The 17,922-nt window shown below is 32.5% G+C and overlaps 3 protein-coding genes across 3 annotated transcripts in view; all 3 read left to right on the plus strand.

Moving 5' to 3' along the window:
* Positions 1-2,137: 2,137 nt before the first annotated feature.
* Positions 2,138-7,094, plus strand: LOC108914819 (zinc finger protein 90-like). Its single transcript, XM_018720712.1, has 4 exons — positions 2,138-2,320; positions 2,394-2,693; positions 2,764-3,065; positions 5,441-7,094. The coding sequence occupies exons 1-4, from the start codon at positions 2,204-2,206 to the stop codon at positions 6,807-6,809; spliced, it is 2,088 nt and encodes a 695-aa protein (XP_018576228.1). The 5' UTR covers positions 2,138-2,203; the 3' UTR covers positions 6,810-7,094.
* A 2,092-nt stretch (positions 7,095-9,186) lies between these two features.
* On the plus strand, positions 9,187-10,475 carry LOC108914823. Its single transcript, XM_018720715.2, has 2 exons — positions 9,187-9,887; positions 10,286-10,475. The coding sequence occupies exons 1-2, from the start codon at positions 9,549-9,551 to the stop codon at positions 10,304-10,306; spliced, it is 360 nt and encodes a 119-aa protein (XP_018576231.1). The 5' UTR covers positions 9,187-9,548; the 3' UTR covers positions 10,307-10,475.
* A 5,659-nt stretch (positions 10,476-16,134) lies between these two features.
* LOC108914821 (zinc finger protein 729-like) overlaps positions 16,135-17,922 on the plus strand; it is an 11,706-nt gene continuing 9,918 nt past the window's right edge. Inside the window, exons 1-3 of the mRNA XM_018720714.1 lie at positions 16,135-16,307; positions 16,372-16,668; positions 16,880-17,292. Coding sequence (XP_018576230.1) covers positions 16,185-16,307; positions 16,372-16,668; positions 16,880-17,292 — 833 coding nt within the window. The 5' untranslated portion in view covers positions 16,135-16,184. The remainder of the gene's footprint in view (positions 16,308-16,371; positions 16,669-16,879; positions 17,293-17,922) is intronic.

Below are 17,922 nucleotides of genomic sequence, written 5' to 3' on the forward strand. Positions count from 1 at the left end.
GATACATCGGTTAAATGAGTATTTCCCTTCTCCTTTAAATAGACTTTTTTTAAATCAACTTGTGACACTTTACTTGAATTAACATAAGGAGAAATAATTAGTGATGGGAGAATTCGAATGCAAGAATCAATATCCATTCGATTCTTAAAAGTTCTCGCAGTTCTCGAGAACTTTTATGTCAGCATTCGAATACTTGAGAATTCATGATGAGATTTCGAGTATCCCTCAGGACAGGCAGATAGATGGACTAGCCACTAGGCGGATGTTATTTAGAGGCCAAAATTGAATGTTTTTTAAGATTTGTTGTTTGCCAAATAATTTAAACTTTTTACTTATTTATTTATTACTTTTTTTAAAATAAAATCCCAAACTAATGATTTGCAGCCAGGCTTCATTTTAAAAATAAGAATTCAATAATTATAAAATAACTAAAAACATTAATATTTAATAACGGAAAATGCTCCGTGAAACAAACCACATCTCTCGTTCGTTGCGAGGTTTACCTTAATTACTAACTGCTAAGCTACCAATGATGCATTCGAATCCACACCATGTCGCCGACATACACCGATTCTGCATTGCCGCTGTTCTCGAGTCCTGTACAGGATACTCATTCGGTCTCAGTACGGTACTCGGTTCTCGGATAATCATTCGATTCTTAAAAGTATTCGAGTACCGAGTTCTCGATTCTTAAAAATACTCGATTCTGCCCACCACTAGAAATAATACCCTCCGTATCTGTACATGTCGATATAAAATTACAGGCGGCGAATAAATTTACAGAGCACCTGTTACATATTACATGTTCAACTTTTCCCTTCACGTTCTGAAATGCATAAACATAATCAAAGATATAAAAATAAACAACCTATATGGATATGTAAAAGTAATATTAATAATTTGATATTACCAGACTTGGGAAAACTGCTTCTAAGGCTTTCGTTATGACTTCTCCTATTATTTGACAGTTGCTATTGCCTACAATATTAAGATACAGCCTACAAAATATTTCCTTAAAGTTTCCTGGTTGCATTTTTCTTTTTTTCTACGGAGGTTTTAAACTCTAAACATGCTCTAATCTAAACAATTGTATTTGACAGTACTTGGTACTAAACAATCATTACATAACCTACAACCAACAAAGTGTAAAACAAAATCCATACCACGATAGAGATGTACGGCAAGGTACGATTTTTCTGAGTACCGTTTTTTTTCTTTCGTTCCAGTACTCGATATTTTATACCGGTATTACAGCTTCCGATACAATACGATCCGGTACATTTTCTAAACTGAACTAGAATGCACTGATTGAATTCCACTACTCTGCATTCAGATCAGAAATCTGTTGCGATTTAATTTACCCTTTTTATATTGTGTTTTGTGTTTCCCTGCAGCGCCATCCCCTGGATGGACTTGTCCCTAACCAATTTTTACATTAGTTCGCTTCACAAGGTATAAACTATGTAGACAGCGGTAACTGCATTAGTATACAATAAAGAAATTGTAAAGGGACAAGTTTACCCACTGCGTGTAGCTGTTATAGTATTTTTTGCAAATGTAGAGTATATCGAATGATATTTACTGATTGTGAGATTTAACTTATTGTAACTTAGTTATGAGTTTAACTGTTGTTTCTGGTGTTTCTGAGTTAATTTTAAAATATTATTTCATATTATTCCGAGCGGTTTAGTGGTTTAATGCCGAAAAAAAGATTATTTAGATAAAAAAATTCTAAATACCAAGAGTTTCTTCATATTTGTGTTAAAAATTAAACGATGCTGTCGCAATATTTTATTCAATCTAATGATTGAATATATGTATATTGGATATTGGTATACCAAAAATATATTATTTCGTAAATATTCCATTATTATTATTTAATAACTTACAGTCTGCACAACATTTATCTTATTGACAATGTAGATCTAACAATCAGTATTCTAAAAATTAAACATCATTAACATGAAGAGCTCAATTTTCAATAAAATAAAAATAGTTTACGTCGAACCCACTGATAGCACTGAAACTTTTAAACAAATTCAATACTGAAGATACACCTCTATCTAGTGTATAGTTTGTGGTTCATTTGACATTAATGACACTGACAAATAACAGAAGTTTGTGTAACTAGTATAGGTTATAAGTTATAAATTCCATAAAGTTTGGGATAATCGAAAAGGAAAAAATAAAAAATAATACATAAATGGAGGATTCTAAAGGAATATTGTGCAGGTTTTGCATTAGTACTGTTAACAAAGGAAATTTTACAGTGATAGATGAATCTATAAGGGAAATTTTAAGGACAGTTTCAGTGAACTTGGTAAGTTGTACAATATTGGTATTAGGATTGCTAATCAATCATTTCACATTTACAGTAGAAAAATATATTTCAGGACTTAGAAAACAACTATAAGCAAGTCATGTGTTCTGCCTGTTCTGTTAAACTGTACTCCGCATTTGGCTTTAAATCCACTTGTCTCTACGTTGAGGACAAGATTATGTCTTATGTTAATCCCAATGTGTCTTTCGTCGACTTAAGAGAAGTTCATTTACATGAATACGAAAGCAAACCATTTGTTAAAATGGAAGACGATCAGAAAATATGTAGGTTATGTTTGCAGTTAATTAGCGAGGAATTTGTGCCGTTCTATGAAATGAAATTAGAAATAATTGACAGATACATTCCAGAGGTGGTAAATATCCATTTTAACCGTGTTTTGAAGCTAAAAAACACCAATACCTTTACGAACTCTTGTGTTGTAGAATTTTGGCATCACTGAAGACCCCGTCGTTTGTAGGCAATGTTTTGATTCACTCAGTGTCCACGATACTTTCATAAGGACTTGTTTGGACGCTGAATCGCAAATTCACAACATAGAAGACAACAAAATCACAGATTACAGGTCCTACGGCGTTTTTATTAAGAAAGAAATTGATGAGATGGAATTAGAAGATGAAAAGACGACAGAGGCATTTGTTAAGATTGAAAGACAACCGGAGACAGACAAAATGTTGATCGAAAGTGAAGAAGTTGATATCAAATTTGAAGGAGAGGAACGGGAAAGGTGAGAAAGTTAAGAAATATTTAGATATACAGGGTGTCGCGCTTAAATGTGATACAAGTCTGTAACTTCTTTAATTTTTGGCCCAATTCAAAATTTTTTTTTTGAGTGTAGAGTAAAAAAACTCTTATCTAACTGTGATACTGCTGTTTATATTAACGCAATACACGGCCAACTAGGACGCATTTTTTTGACGTCAAGACAGCTAATTGGTATTAGCAATTTTTTTTTAAAATTACGTATTGTCATTCAGCATTCCTTAAAACGTCTTATGACCAAGTTTTATCAAATTCGATACATCTTCAGGCGAGCACTCCATGATATCGCGCTTAAATGTAGAATGTAGGATAAAAAAAACTATGAGTTAAACTGTGATACTGCTGTTTTTATTAATGCAATACATGGCCAACTAGGATATCATGGAGTGCTCACCTGAAGATGTATCAAATTTGATGAAACTTGGTGATAAGACGTTTTAAAGGATGCTGCATGAGAATACTTAATCTGTTTTTTGGAAAAACAATCGCTAATACCAATTAGCTATTTGACATAAAAAAAACGTGTCCTAGTTGACCGTATATTGCATTAATAAAAACAGCAGTATCACAGTTAGATAAAGTTTTTTTTTACCCTACATCCTAAAAAAAATGTTTGAAATCGTGCAAAAAATAAAGTTACAGGCTTGTACGCAACACCCTGTCTATAGACATATATATCCAATTACACATATTTAGATGATTTGAAGCATTTCTGTATTTTGAAATCTTTATCCCAGAAGTTTTTGCCAAAAAAGTTTTTGTTTAAGAAAAGTCTAAAAAAAATCTCCAAGGCTATTATGATCCGTGTACGCTCATTCAGCTAAAATCTTAGGACTTGGACACATGCTTTTTTAATTTCTTTCGCATAGCACGAAATTTGCCCATTGAAAAGACAATTTTTATAAAGCTGTTGTAGAAGTTCAACAAGTATTAATTTTTTTATGAAAAAGCATCAGCATTTTCAGAAAACCTGTTGATCTTTGTTTTCCTAATTGCGACATAACTCACGAACCTTTGAAAATATTTTATTTTTATGTTTAATCTGCTGCTTTTCCTATCACTAATAAATTATTTCTATGTACACATATACATGTCACCTGCCTTATGTGTTTTGCATTTCTATCTAGGAAAAATGGTAAAGACCATAGTATTAAGAAATTTTCTTGTAATTCTTTGTTTTCCTTACCGTTCACAATCCCGCAAAGAAAGACCTACATAAAGATCAAATTAGGACTTTTTGTTATCCTTTCATAAGGAAAACTCATTTAAAAAAATGTCCCTTGTCTAAAACATGATGGGGTTGTTTTAAAAGACCTGCTATAGTGTAGTAGTTTTTTTTTCACAGTAAAAGATTTGAAGATCCATTAAATTTAATAATGGAAAAACCTACATATGGTTTACCAATCTCTGAGAGCATAGAGCAGGTTCTTCACAGTTATCCGAACTTTGTCCATATACTTGTCGTACATTGTCTCTAAAAATATTATTTAAATACACTTAAAAGGAAAACACTGGTCATGAAAGTAACAAATTGACACAATACTTTCATACGTATTGTACCACAGAAAATACTAGAAAAATTATTCAAAATTTAGTATAGCTTAGGGACTTCATCACCAGGGGGCAGTACAGTAGAGCTTCAATATCCAAAAACACGTATTATAAAGACATTTTAATTTGTTGCTTAAACTAAACTATTACTATAGGATACTAATAAATACAATCATTCAGTTCTTGTATTGTATTGTATACTTTTGTATTTTCAGCTGTCAATTGTTTATTTTCAATTTTGTAGTAACTATTATATATTTTTCAATAAATAGGTGTTTATCCCTTATTTTTTTTTTTTTTTTTGAGGAAATTAACAAATTTATTTCCGTCCCAGTACTTTAAAGTTAGATTAAACATGTAGCATAAAACCAAGATTGAAATCTTATTCTAAATAATTTTATTGACTCATAACTTAAGCTAGCAATTCTTTGGTGTGTTGGCAAAAACTTACCTTTCATGCGGACAGCAATTCTCAAAATGTTGCACCGTTTCAAAAAAAAAATAAAACCATATTCGTAATTTTGAAAAATTTCTTTTGCTAAGACCAAATTATTTTAAACAAAAAGTGTTATGTGAACATGGGTGGTAACTCGCTTCATTTTCATGATGCAGTATGTTGAAATTACAAAACAGGTATCTGAAATATCTCTGATGATATATATAATTACGTGTATTCTAAATTTAATTTATCATTTATATTTTCTACAGAATTATTCTCAGTTCTTCTTATTGTGAATAACTGTCCATTTATAGTGTTTATTCCATTGCGAATAATATTAATTTTTTCAGTGATTCCTCTTCACACAACCAACACAATAAAGTAATTGGAAAGAAATTGAAGAGCACGTATAAAAATGGGATGTACAAATGTGATAAATGTGCTTATGAATCTGAACATAAGGGTCGTCTCAATGTACATCTGTTAATACACAAAGACCCTTCAGAAATCCATATGTACAAGTGTGATATATGTGGTTATGAAACTAAGTACAAGGGACATCTAAAAGCACATCAAATGTTGCACAAAGACCTTTGCGAGATCCAGACGTACAAGTGTGACACTTGCAGTTTTGAATCCAGGTATAAGAGACATCTAGTAGTGCATCAATTAATACACAAAGATACTTCAGAAATTCAAATGTACAAATGTGATACTTGTACTTATGAGACTAAATATAAGAGTAGTCTGAAACTGCATCTGTTAACTCACAAAGGCCCTTCGGAAGTCGAAATGTACAAATGTGACGCTTGTACTTATGAAACTAAATTTAAGAATCGTCTGGAATTACATCTGCTAAAGCATAAAGACCCATCTGAAATCCAAATGTACCGGTGTGACGCTTGTGACTATGAAGCTAAATGTTATAGACATCTAAAAGTGCATCAACTAAAGCACAAAGAACCTGTGGAAATGTACAAGTGTGATAAGTGTTCTTATGAGACTAAGATTAGAAGGAATCTTAGAGCGCATCAATTGAAACACAAAGATTCTTCAGAAATCCGAATGCACAAATGTGGTAAATGTACTTATGAAACTAGATATACGCATCGTCTAAAAAACCATCAGTTAACCCACAAAGATCCTTCAGAAATACAGATGTACAAATGTGACATTTGTACATACGAGACTAAATATAAACCTGGTCTAAAATGGCACCAACTATCCCACAAAGACCCTTCCGAAATCCAAATGTACAAGTGTGAATTTTGTACTTACGAGACTAAATATAAAAATGGTCTCAAAAAACATAAGTTAACGCACAAAGACCCTTCGGAAATCGAAATGTACGAATGTAATACATGTAGCTATGAAACTAGATATAAGAAGAGCCTCAAAAGTCATCAGTTAATGCACGAGAAGCCTGCCACGGCACAAATATGGGAATGTGGTGCAAATGATGGCGCTAGTGATACACCCGATACTTCAGTAAATAAACATTCCTCGGAGATGGAAGTGTACAAATGTAATGAATGTGTTTTCGAAACTATGTATAAAAGGAGTTTAAGAGTTCATGTGTTGAAGCACCAAGATCCCTCGAAAATAGAAATGTACAAGTGTAATAAATGTGTCTACGAGTCAAGGAAGAAACACAGTCTAATTAGACACCAGTTAACACATAAAAACTCTTTAGTAGAGCAAGCCTTCCAACAATTATAGATAATTTTTTTGGTGAATTATTAGTATTATGTAATTAGATAAACAATAAATTTTGTATAGTAAACACTAATTTTGACAGAATACCCTAGATATTTTTACATATTTGGATAGAAAGCTTTCTCATTACTGTGTAGGGTTTGATAGGTATGTATATTTGTTACAGCAAGCAGATGTGCTCATTTCATTCAATTTACACACAATTAAATGTTAGTAAGTTTCTTGCAATTTCTTTATCAATTACCAGTTGGAATAGTTCACATATCGAAAGAAATATACTGCGCAAGGAGGCTGCCATTTTTAGTAGAAACACTAAAAATACCCAAATATCTTGTGGGCGGCAAAACAAAAGTGAGTTACACAATATATTATTTTTTTCACTGGATGAGATTTTTTTTAATGCGATTGATTTTTTTATTTTCTTTCCAACCATATACAATTTGTATTCCTTTACATAACGAAATTTTTGAGAAAAAATGAGAAAACTCAGCCTTTGATTTTAGTTTACGTGCTCGTTTTCTAAATCATATCGAATAGAAGGCAATGGAAAAACAATTTAGCATTTTGCTGTCACATATTGGTTTGTTTGTAATTGTTGTCATGGAATAAGGCAGGAATCATAATTTAAGTGAATACGTTGTGTATAAAAATTCTACATAAACATAAACTGTTTCATTACAAGGTGAATTTGGTTTAACATCTTCGTGAAAATGACTTTGAACAAAGAATACAGTTTTGTCGCAGGTACTTCAATAATGCAAATAATAACCCCAACTTTCCAAAAATGACATTATGGATAGATGAAAGTAATTTTTCTAACAAAGGTATGTTTAACCACAATACATCATTAGTACAGTCGGTATCTGTTTTAAAAGTAGGTTGTATGGATGTTTCATATAGTAACACTAATTTTTGTTGGAATTAGTTCTAAATATTATGTAAAATGATAATTGTGCATAATTGTTAGTGCAGGAAAATGTAAAAAAAAATTTTAAATGGACGCATTTTTCTCCCTTCTTTCATGTATAACTTGGAGAATATTGACATTAGAGAAAATAGCCAAAGGAAAAAAGTTTCGTTTTGTGATTCTCTTCAAAATAGAAGTCCAAAATTTTTATGTGTATTATATGCTGCAATACAATATAGACCGAAAAAAAATTGTAATGAAAGATCATTTTTTCATGAATTTATTTCGGACCTTGACTTTAGAGCAGCTATATAAAAAATATGGTTCTGAGTACTTCATGAGATGGTAGGTGGTAATTTTTTCATCGAAATCGGCCGGGAAGATTTCGCACGATTCAGTTGTTGATATACTTATTTTTCAATTCTCTCTCACGGTAAAACCAATTATTATTTTGAGCTCTTCTTCGAAAAAATACTTATAAACATTTAGAGCTGGAGCTACTTTATTTGCGTATTGTTCAAATGTAATTATAGAATGAAAGGAAGGATTGACGAACAAAATCCACTTTTGATCTTGTGGATACGATGAATCGTCATCAGATATGAAAGCTCAAAGTTGAAGTGAGTTTACGGCAATAATAAAATATCTTTGACTTTAAATTTCTAATTATTACATTCCCCCATTAATACAACCAATTATTAGTACAGACATTCCATATAAACAGTGCTTATGCTCTTATTCCTTAATAATAATTAAAATTACTGGTACAAATATGTATTGTTAAAAGAAGAGAAATCGAATTTAATTCAGTTTGAGTTAAGATAAAGAATTCTTAATACCATAAGTGTAGTTTTACTGATAGATTTAATATATCTACACATTTTTAATGGAATTTTTTGTCTTCTATACTATAAATTATTTTTATAGTCTTTGTAGATCAGAAATTCGTCGGCTGCCCCTTCTGCAATTCATCTGCATTTAATTAAAAACCTAATTAATAATTTTTTTAAATGTTTACCTTAATCATACTTTCAGTATGATTAAGTCACACATAATTGTAGTTAAAATCATTTTAACTTCAAACGGGAATACGGCCCAACAGAAAATGGGGTAAGGAATTGAGTATAGATAGCTGATGGGTTGAATTAAGTGTAGCGCATTACAGTCGAAGTTCTGTGAATGAAGCATTAGCCTGCACTAGCTCTATCTCTCTCGCACACGTCGGTGCGATTGCTGTTTATATAGGCAAAATGACAGTAGGGCACTCCAGTAGTTTATAAGGTTTATGGTTCATACAAACATCAGGGAAATCTAGGGAATTTTTAAAATCTATGACATTTGACACTAATGGCAGTGTTGACCAAGACGTGTTTATCTGATTGTGAGCTCTAAACCGGTACAAAGTAAGACTGAAAGAAGTATTGAGGAGGAAATAAATAAAACTAGTGAGTGAAATTACACAGTATTAGTGAGTGGAGTAGAGACATGGCGGCGAGTAAGGCAGGATTAAGGATGCTAGATAAGGAAGGAGAAAGCAGTATGGAAGAGAATGAAATGGAGGAAAGAGAAAGAATGAGAATCAAGTTGAAAAAGGGAGCAAGTACAAGCAAAATAAAGTATGAAGTAAGTAAGGCAAAGGAAGGAGAACAAAAGAAGAAGAGGAATGTGAAAAGGAAAAGGTAGACAGAGATAGCTGCAGTGGCGGAAAGGGCGGAGGAAACGGGGGAAGAGGGAAAGGAAAAGAGCATAGCGAATATGAATATAGTGATGAGTTCGAGTACGAAAAAAGCAAAGAAATTGGAAAGAGAGGTGAAAAAGGAAATAAACTTGGAAAGATGCGTGAAGGAATAGAGTATATTGACATAACTGATGAACGACGAAGCAGGAGTACAGATGAAGAAGAGACAGGTAGGATCGAAAAAGGAAAAAGAACGACAGGAGAGATGTTTAAAGTTATAACAAACAGTCTGAGAAGAATAGTCCAATTACCAAAAAATGAAAAGGAAAGGAGTGCTGTAATGGACGAGGTGATAGTTGTGCAGAATGAATTAATAGAACTTCTGATCGAGCAAATGAAGTTGGAGAAGGCGTGTATGGAGATAACTAGAGACAAGATTAGAATGACAGAGTCCCGGGGCAAGGAGATGGATGAAGAAAAGAGAATGAACAGAAAGGTGAGTGAGCATGAAAGGGTACAAACAAAAATAAGGAGTGAAAAGACATGAGAGTGACTGAAACTAGGAACGATTCTGAAAATTAAAACAATGACAAAAAGGAAAGCGAAGGGCACAAAATTCAAAAAAGAAATAAAGTGTTAGGGGAAATAGGAGTGATTGAGGGCATGAGTGTAGGCAGGGATGGATGGTATTCCAAGTGAATGTCTGAGGTATGCATTTAAGGAAATTGGAGAGCAGTGTAGAGAGCTTGTGGAGTGGTGCATGAGAGAGGGGTCTTTCTGAGAGAATGGAAGCTAGCTGAGGTTGTGTGGATTCCAAAAGGAGGAAGAGAGGCGACGGCGAGGATCTCATACCTCATGGAAAGCATTCAATTTATAACGATTTATACATTACAGGTATCAAAAATGCAGTCCTAGATGTGGTAGATTCAGTTACCGGAGGGATGAAGGGAAAGTAATTTTCCATAGTCAACATTTGTTGGCTTTCACCTATCCAGGAACAGGGGGAATCTTTCATACCAGAATGTTTATTTTATTTTATTAATAAAAAAAATGTTTATTTTTGTTATTTGTTCATTTTCTTAATCATGTTGCTCTTTAAATATATAAATTTAAAAAATTGTAAGTATTTTTATTACACATTTTACTTTATAAAGCTAATTCAAGTGTTCTTAAAATCCTTGACAAACGAAGCCTTGTCATCTTTGTCAAGAGATATGTACATAGTTCTAAAAAATTTAATGACACAGAAAGTCTGAGTTTTAGCAATAAAAACTGTTTTCAATTTTGAACATCAAGAACCAAATACAGTATGAGCACAAAAAAAAACGTGTACGTAACTTGTGACAATATTTCCGCACGACCTATCCAAATCCGAGGTTAGCTACCGTTTTCTAGATACCCATACCAAATATTTTGAGATACTCATCACCTTCTGTAAGCGTACATACTTGAAGGGAACTTAAGTAAAAATAAAGTTAAAAGTTTCTATAAAAGCATTTTTGTAAATAACAAAACAGATAGCTTTACAAAATTTGAAACAACAGTTTCTACATTATGTCTCGAGCAGAATTGTGGAATCACATTACGGACAAATGCACATTCGTTAAAAACGATGAGCCGTTATTGAATAGAGTTGACTTCAGTTTTCGACAAAGAATAAATTTATGCCTCAGAGAAAACGGTAATCATTTTGAACAATTTATCAGTGCAAATTATTGTATGTTATTTCTATTGTTTAAGTTGTTTGTTTTCCTATTAAATTATTCTTCTTTCAACTTTTTTCCTAAATGTCAAGTTTGACGTTTAAATTCATAGCCAACTTTTGAATTTTCGATGATTTTAAATAACAGCTATAATACCTATTATTAGTTATTCGTGTTTTTGTTGAAAACGACAGTTTTTGAAAACTAACAAGAGAGAAAAGTTTTAGAATTAAATTATCCATAAAATAAAGTAACAATTTTTCCGTCAACGGGTTAAAAAATTCTGCCCCATATTAATGTTGCATCATCCCTTATCAACCCTTTAAAATGCTTCAATTGAACTCTACTTACTGTCGATTAATGCTCTTGGTACAGTCACACTGTGTACCAAATTTGGTTTTTGTAAGTATAACTGCGATATATTGATGTTTTTTTTTTTAATTTGAACCCCACTTACAAGGCCTATAATTTCTCGGAGGTGCAGCTTAGTATAAAGGTAAGTTGGGTTAAATCACCATATTTTGGGTTCCCCTAGATACCCCTGCTCAGTGTCGGTTCTTATGCGAAACACTTTCTATAACACCCTTAAACTCACCATTTCTCAAAGAATAGTCTAGCAGACTAGAACAATAAACTGAATGAGACTAATCGTTTTCTAAATTAAAAATATTCACATATTTTCGTTAAATTTACAATTTTTGAAATTGTTTAAACACATCGTGTAAGACAAATTGCAAATATGCTCAGTTTATTTATTACTTTTGAATTCTTAATAGCTGTATTCTTTTTACCAGCCGACTGTCTCACTTGTAAAAATAATTAAGACAAAGTGAGCTGAGATGAAGTAAGATAAATTGAGGCAAATTTATGTCTAAAAAGAATGCATTCTCACAGATCTCAGATCACAATTATAACCTCTAATATTTATACAATTGTATGTGATAAATCATTTTTATTTTCAATAGGATTTTTGTTTTATTAACAATGGTTCCTGAAAGTGCCGTAAATGTTTTTATTGTAGTAAGTGTACCTTACTACTAGTTACTACCCTACTAAGATTTCATCATTCGTTTCTAATATAATTGTTATAATTATCGAATACTATATTATAGGAATATGTGTAGATATTACATTTTTATTTTCCATTTTAAAAAATGTAAAGGATAAACCTCCATATACATATTTAATGGTACAGTAACCACACTTTTAAGGCAGATATGACATGGAACATTACAAATATCCGGCACATAACGCAAAAAGTTTTCAACTAACTTACAACTCACTTTTAAGTTTTATGAAAAGCTAGCTCAGTTGGGGTAAGGGGGGAAGAAATTTCCTTAGTTAGTTTCACTTTGTACTCAACTTAAGTCATATTAAAAGAACATAAACTTTTTCCTAATTTACTAAGACGAACTGAGTGACTCAGTTAATCTCAGTTAAACGTGGTAAAAAGAATACAGCTATATCTTCTTACTTAAATTTCAAATTTAAACAAATGATATAAAAATAACTTAACCCTATTTTAAATTTTCAAAATAGTGCCGCCTTCCCTTTACTATTTCCTTTTCAAACTTCTTTTAATTTCGTCTTTTATTTTCGTTCGTTTAGTTCAGTGGTCGTTTGTAGCCAACTTCATAATATAAAATTAATGCTTTCTCTACATTGTGTTCTATCCGGTGCAAGAAAGTGTAAGGAAGTGCAACAGCAGGACTAGTGTAGTAACGAAACATATATAAAGTTATGAAAAAACGTGAGGAGAAATAATGGAGGTGAGAAAAACCCCTTTACCGCCCATAATTGTACTCCTTATAACACTCTCTGTAACCAAAAGTTTTTAAATGTTTTTTTTTTCCATTTCACTTTTATAACTCTTTCACATGGGCGTAGGGTAAGGGGGGGGGGCAGGGGTGTGCAAGGCCCACCCCAGAAAAATAATGACCTAAAAATATCATTTTTGTCTCATATCTGTAAGTTTTTTTTAGACTCAAACAAAAGAATAATTAAATATTATATAACGGTTAGTCGCGGTCTTTTTAGGGACCTTCATAGAGCTTGCAGCAGCTCTGGGTCTACCCCAAGAAAAATCCTAGCTACGCCCAAGCTCCTTCACTTCATTGAAATTTACGTTAGCAAGATTTTTGGGGTACCTGAAAATGAACAAAGGCTTATTCCTTATCTAAAACACAGAGATCACTAAAAAAAAAAAACAGCAAGTCTTGAATTTTTTTTCGAATTGCGTCTGAAACCGTTAGAAAAAATTATTAGTGAGAAAAATGTGTAGATCCTCATACTGTTGAAGCTATTGAAAAATATTTAAAAAAAAGAAAAAAGTAAAAAAGCACAGTGAATGTCAAATATTTTTAATTGTAATTTGTTGGGCTAATAGTTATTTATATTATATATAGGTACATAAAAGTATCTACAAATTGGGCTGCAAAGAAAATATTTTTTTATTTTAGCTTTGAACAAGTGACACTTTATGCAAGTTCAGTATACTGAATGTAGAATATATAGAATCATATTAATCATAAGTCAAACAACTAGTCCCCACAATTACTTTAAAAATCGCCAGTCACCATGTGAAATTTTTGGCTATATGAATAGAATCTTTTTGTATTCTTCTTTTCTTTTGGTTTGTTATTACGTTATGCACACTTTAATATTTGCATTTTTAGTTGGTCTCAACTAAACCCAAAGAACGTAATTTTGCCTATTCTGTGGTAGATGTTACGAATAAAGAAAAAATATATTTTCTATACATTCACATTTCTTTTATAAAAAATACATAGTCTTCGTTATTTCATAAAACAAATAAAAAATGTCTAATTTTTTGCCTTTGTTCTGAATTTTTAGCTACCATGCCTAAAAATAAGAAATTAAACGTTGGCAGAGGTAAAAGGTATCCCAAAGAAATGCATTTCATATGAGGAAAAATTGTATTAATTAAAATGTTGGCAGTGTTTACATGTTTTTAAAGGGTAGGCACTGACATTAAATATGAAGCAGATGTCCTCCACGACTCGTTTGTCATACTCAACTTCTTTTAAGAAAATTCTGTATCACGCTTTCGAATACCTGTGGCTGAATGGATGCAGATCTTTTGTTAAAATTCATTGCTGTTCCGAACTATACCCGACGATGTGTGATGGTGGTGGTGAAACCAAGTATCAGACTCGCAGACCTATTAGATCTCAGTTGCCAGTCAAGTTGTTATCGTCTCCGTAGTCAAGATACGGCGATCTGTCAATTTTTATGATTATATAAACTGTCGATTTGTTTTTTTTTATCCTTATATGTATTCATTACCTTTGTTAAATATAAGTATAAGTATAAAGTATAAATGAATAAATAATTTTTAACAACCTACTTTGAAATATTTAGAATTATCTTGTTAACGTATCCAAATTTTTCTTAACTTTCTTACCTTTCACGAACATTTCCTTCACTTTTTATGTTAATTTCTTCAGTTTCAATTGGCGTCTCTTCCATCTTTAGCTCTTGTCCAATTTTAATTGATCCTATGGTCCTATCTTCTCCTAATTCTGTTTCAATGATTTCGTTTTTAATAGACGTATTGTTATGCTCAAATTCACCTGCATTTTGAATTTTCATTTCAACATTCAAACAGGTCTTTTTAAAGGTATCATGAGTGACGAGTGACTCAAAACATTGGTTACAAATGAGGGGATCTTCAGTGAGACTAAAATTCTACAATAGAGGTATAATAGTGCAAGCTCTAAAATGTGCAAATAGATATTTACCAGCTCCGGCATGTATCTGTGAATCATTTCTAGCTTCACTTTATAAAATGGTACAAATTTTTCCCTAACTAAATGCAAACATAATCAACATATTTTCTCATTATCTTCCACTTTAACTGATTTGTTCTCATGCTCCTTGGAATAAACTTCCCTTAAGTCAACGAAGGACACCTTAGGTTTAACATAATTGACAATGTTGTCCTCAATGTAGAGACAAGTAGATTTAAAGTCAAATGCAGAGTACAGTTTAAAAGAACAGGTAGAACACAAGACATGTTCACAGTTGTCGTCCAAGTCCTGAAACAGGTTTCTATTGAAAAAGTAAAATTATTTGACTGGCAATACTTAATACACATGCGTTACTTTGAACTCAGGAAGTAACTTAACTTAGAATATTAAAATGCAGTTTTAAATTAACTTACTAGATTCAGAGAAACAGTCCTTAAAATTTTTCTTATTTGCTGACAGTATTAATGCAAAGCCTGCAAAATATCTCTTTAAAATCTCCCATTTATATACTTTTTGTCTTTTTGATTATTTTAGACAAGAATTTATAACCTATATTTTTCTTCTTCCAAATTTACGGCTTGACACATGTGAATAGTGATGGGAGATTTCGAGTGAAAAATCGAGAGATACTCGATTATTGAGATCACTCGAGATATCTCGAGATGTTTACTCCCACCACTCAAGTGATTATTATCCTACGGTTGCACCCCAAAATGTTAGTGCATACTGCAAATAGTCACTGATTGCGTAACCTTTTTTTAGAATAAAACGAAAAAGTGGTTAGGTTTTGAAGTGCGTGTGCTTTTTTTTTTTTTATTTACGCTTATAAGTAATATATGACTAATACAAACATATTTCTACGCCGCTGGGATGAAAACGGGCAATATCTCGTATCTCGAGTGTTCACTCGATTATTAGAAGTACTCGATTACCGATAACTCGATTATCAAAATTGGTCGATTATGCCCATCACTACATGTGAACTTAACCACTATGTTATAGAGATGCACGATATTTCAAAAAATACCTATACTGTAAGGATGTTCTGTGGATTGCAATATGTAGCCAATGTGCAAACCAAAATTTACAGCGCAATTTTTAAACTTTTGGTACGCGACTACAGATGGACGACACTAGCGCATCTATAGTCGGGTCCGTCAGCGGACTACATTTTTTCTCGTATGGTTATTGATTAGAAGTCTTAGCACAATATTTCAGTCAACGGAAAATGATTTGTTGACATTGTAGGTTATGTGAGGATTGTTTTTAAAACTGTAAAATTTGTTATCTGTCTTGAATATCTCGTTAGGAGAGAAAACAATGCAACCACAAAATTATAAAAAGACAGTTTGCAGATTGTGTCTTAATATTATAAGCGATACTAATGATAAAGTAATAGAAGAAGCCCTAAGGGAAATTCTAAAGTTTACTTTGCCGAACCTAGTAAGATTGAGTTTATCTTTATGCATAGTAAATTTTGATATCATTAATTGCGAACACATTTCAGGGTTTGGGGGAGAGAGACAAACAGTTCATGTGTAAAGTGTGTTCTGTGAAATTATTCGCTGCTTTCAATTTTAAGTCGGCATGTATGGGTGCCGAGGATATTATATCTTTATATGTTAATGCCAGTAAAGCAATTGACTTAAAGGAAATTTATCTAGAGGAGAATGGAAATATTCAGTTAACTGATATATCAGAAAATGAGAGAATTTGTCGATTGTGTATTCAGTTGGTAACACGTAGATCTGTGTCATTGAATGAAGTTGATGCGGATATAATCGATACATATATACCACAAGTAGTAAGTGTTGCTCAAAGTATTTCTTAGATATATTTATGTGTATTGGAATTTTACACTTATTTTATTTCAAGACCCGTAAATTAGCTGAATTTAAACGAATGTTGTTTTCTAGTAATAAAAATGTTCTGTCTCTTAGTTTTTCTGTTTTAGTTGTTTTTCTTCAATATAAAGAAGTTGCCCTGATATTAACATTTTAATTTTTTTATTCTAGAACTTCAGTATTACCAATGACCCCGTTTTGTGTGGATCATGTTTTGATTCACTTTGTACTCATGGCACGTTCTTAAATAACTGCATTGATGCACAGGAGAAACATAAAAACGAACAGTTTTGTATTAAAACTGAGAAGATTGCAATAAAACTGGAAGAAGATGGTCAAGATGAACAGGTGAAATATAAAACTGTTGAAGAGGAGCCTTTTAAATCTGAAGAAGCTGAAATAAAACTGGAAGAAGATGAACAAGACAAATATACAGAGATTGATAAGCCGTCTTATATTAAACCCGAAGAGACTGAAGTAAAATTGGAAGAACATGACGCTCAGGAGAAATATAAAAGTGTTGATAAGCAGTCTATTAAATCTGAAGAGATTGAAATAAAGGTAGAGGAATGTGACCAGAACGGGTAAGGAAAAATATCAATGAAATTTTGAAAAATAAAAAAAGTTTTTACTATTAGATAATTTTTAAATATTAAGTTATATATTAAATATTTAAGATGGAAACACCCTTATAACAGAGAGACTAGAGAGAGACTCCGTGGTGAACGGTCGATTAAAAATGTCTTCTCAAGTATTTTGCAAAAGGTGTGGTAAAAATGTTGTAAAAAATTGTTTGACATGTGAAAAGTGTAATAGTTCATTCCATCAAAGTTGTGCCAGGCTTTGGAAAGGTCTAAAAGTGACTAGTGATTGTACAATTCGCGCCATTATTCTATGGCAAGAAATTGGCCTCAATGATTTGGGATCGAGGGGGATTATCCCTCTTTATCCTGCCTCATCTCGTGTAGGCCTGGACAGCCTTCGTAGGTGGGCCCCATCCGTCGTCTACCCCGACCGCAAATGCGGCCGGTGTAGGCGCTTTGTGGGACCTCCTTTTGTCCTGGCTGGGCCCCGCCGGCTAGGGCCCTTTCTTCTGGCGCTCTTCTTGCTTCGCCGGCTCGTCTGTGTAAACCCCGGGGGTAGTGTCATGTTTATGTGTGGTATGGTTGGGTAGGGTAGTGCGGCTATGCAGCCTGGGATGCGCTTTGCTAAGG

Source organism: Anoplophora glabripennis, unplaced genomic scaffold, assembly GCF_000390285.2.
Source record: "Anoplophora glabripennis isolate ALB-LARVAE unplaced genomic scaffold, Agla_2.0 scaffold1223, whole genome shotgun sequence".
Classification (NCBI taxonomy): domain Eukaryota; kingdom Metazoa; phylum Arthropoda; class Insecta; order Coleoptera; family Cerambycidae; genus Anoplophora; species Anoplophora glabripennis.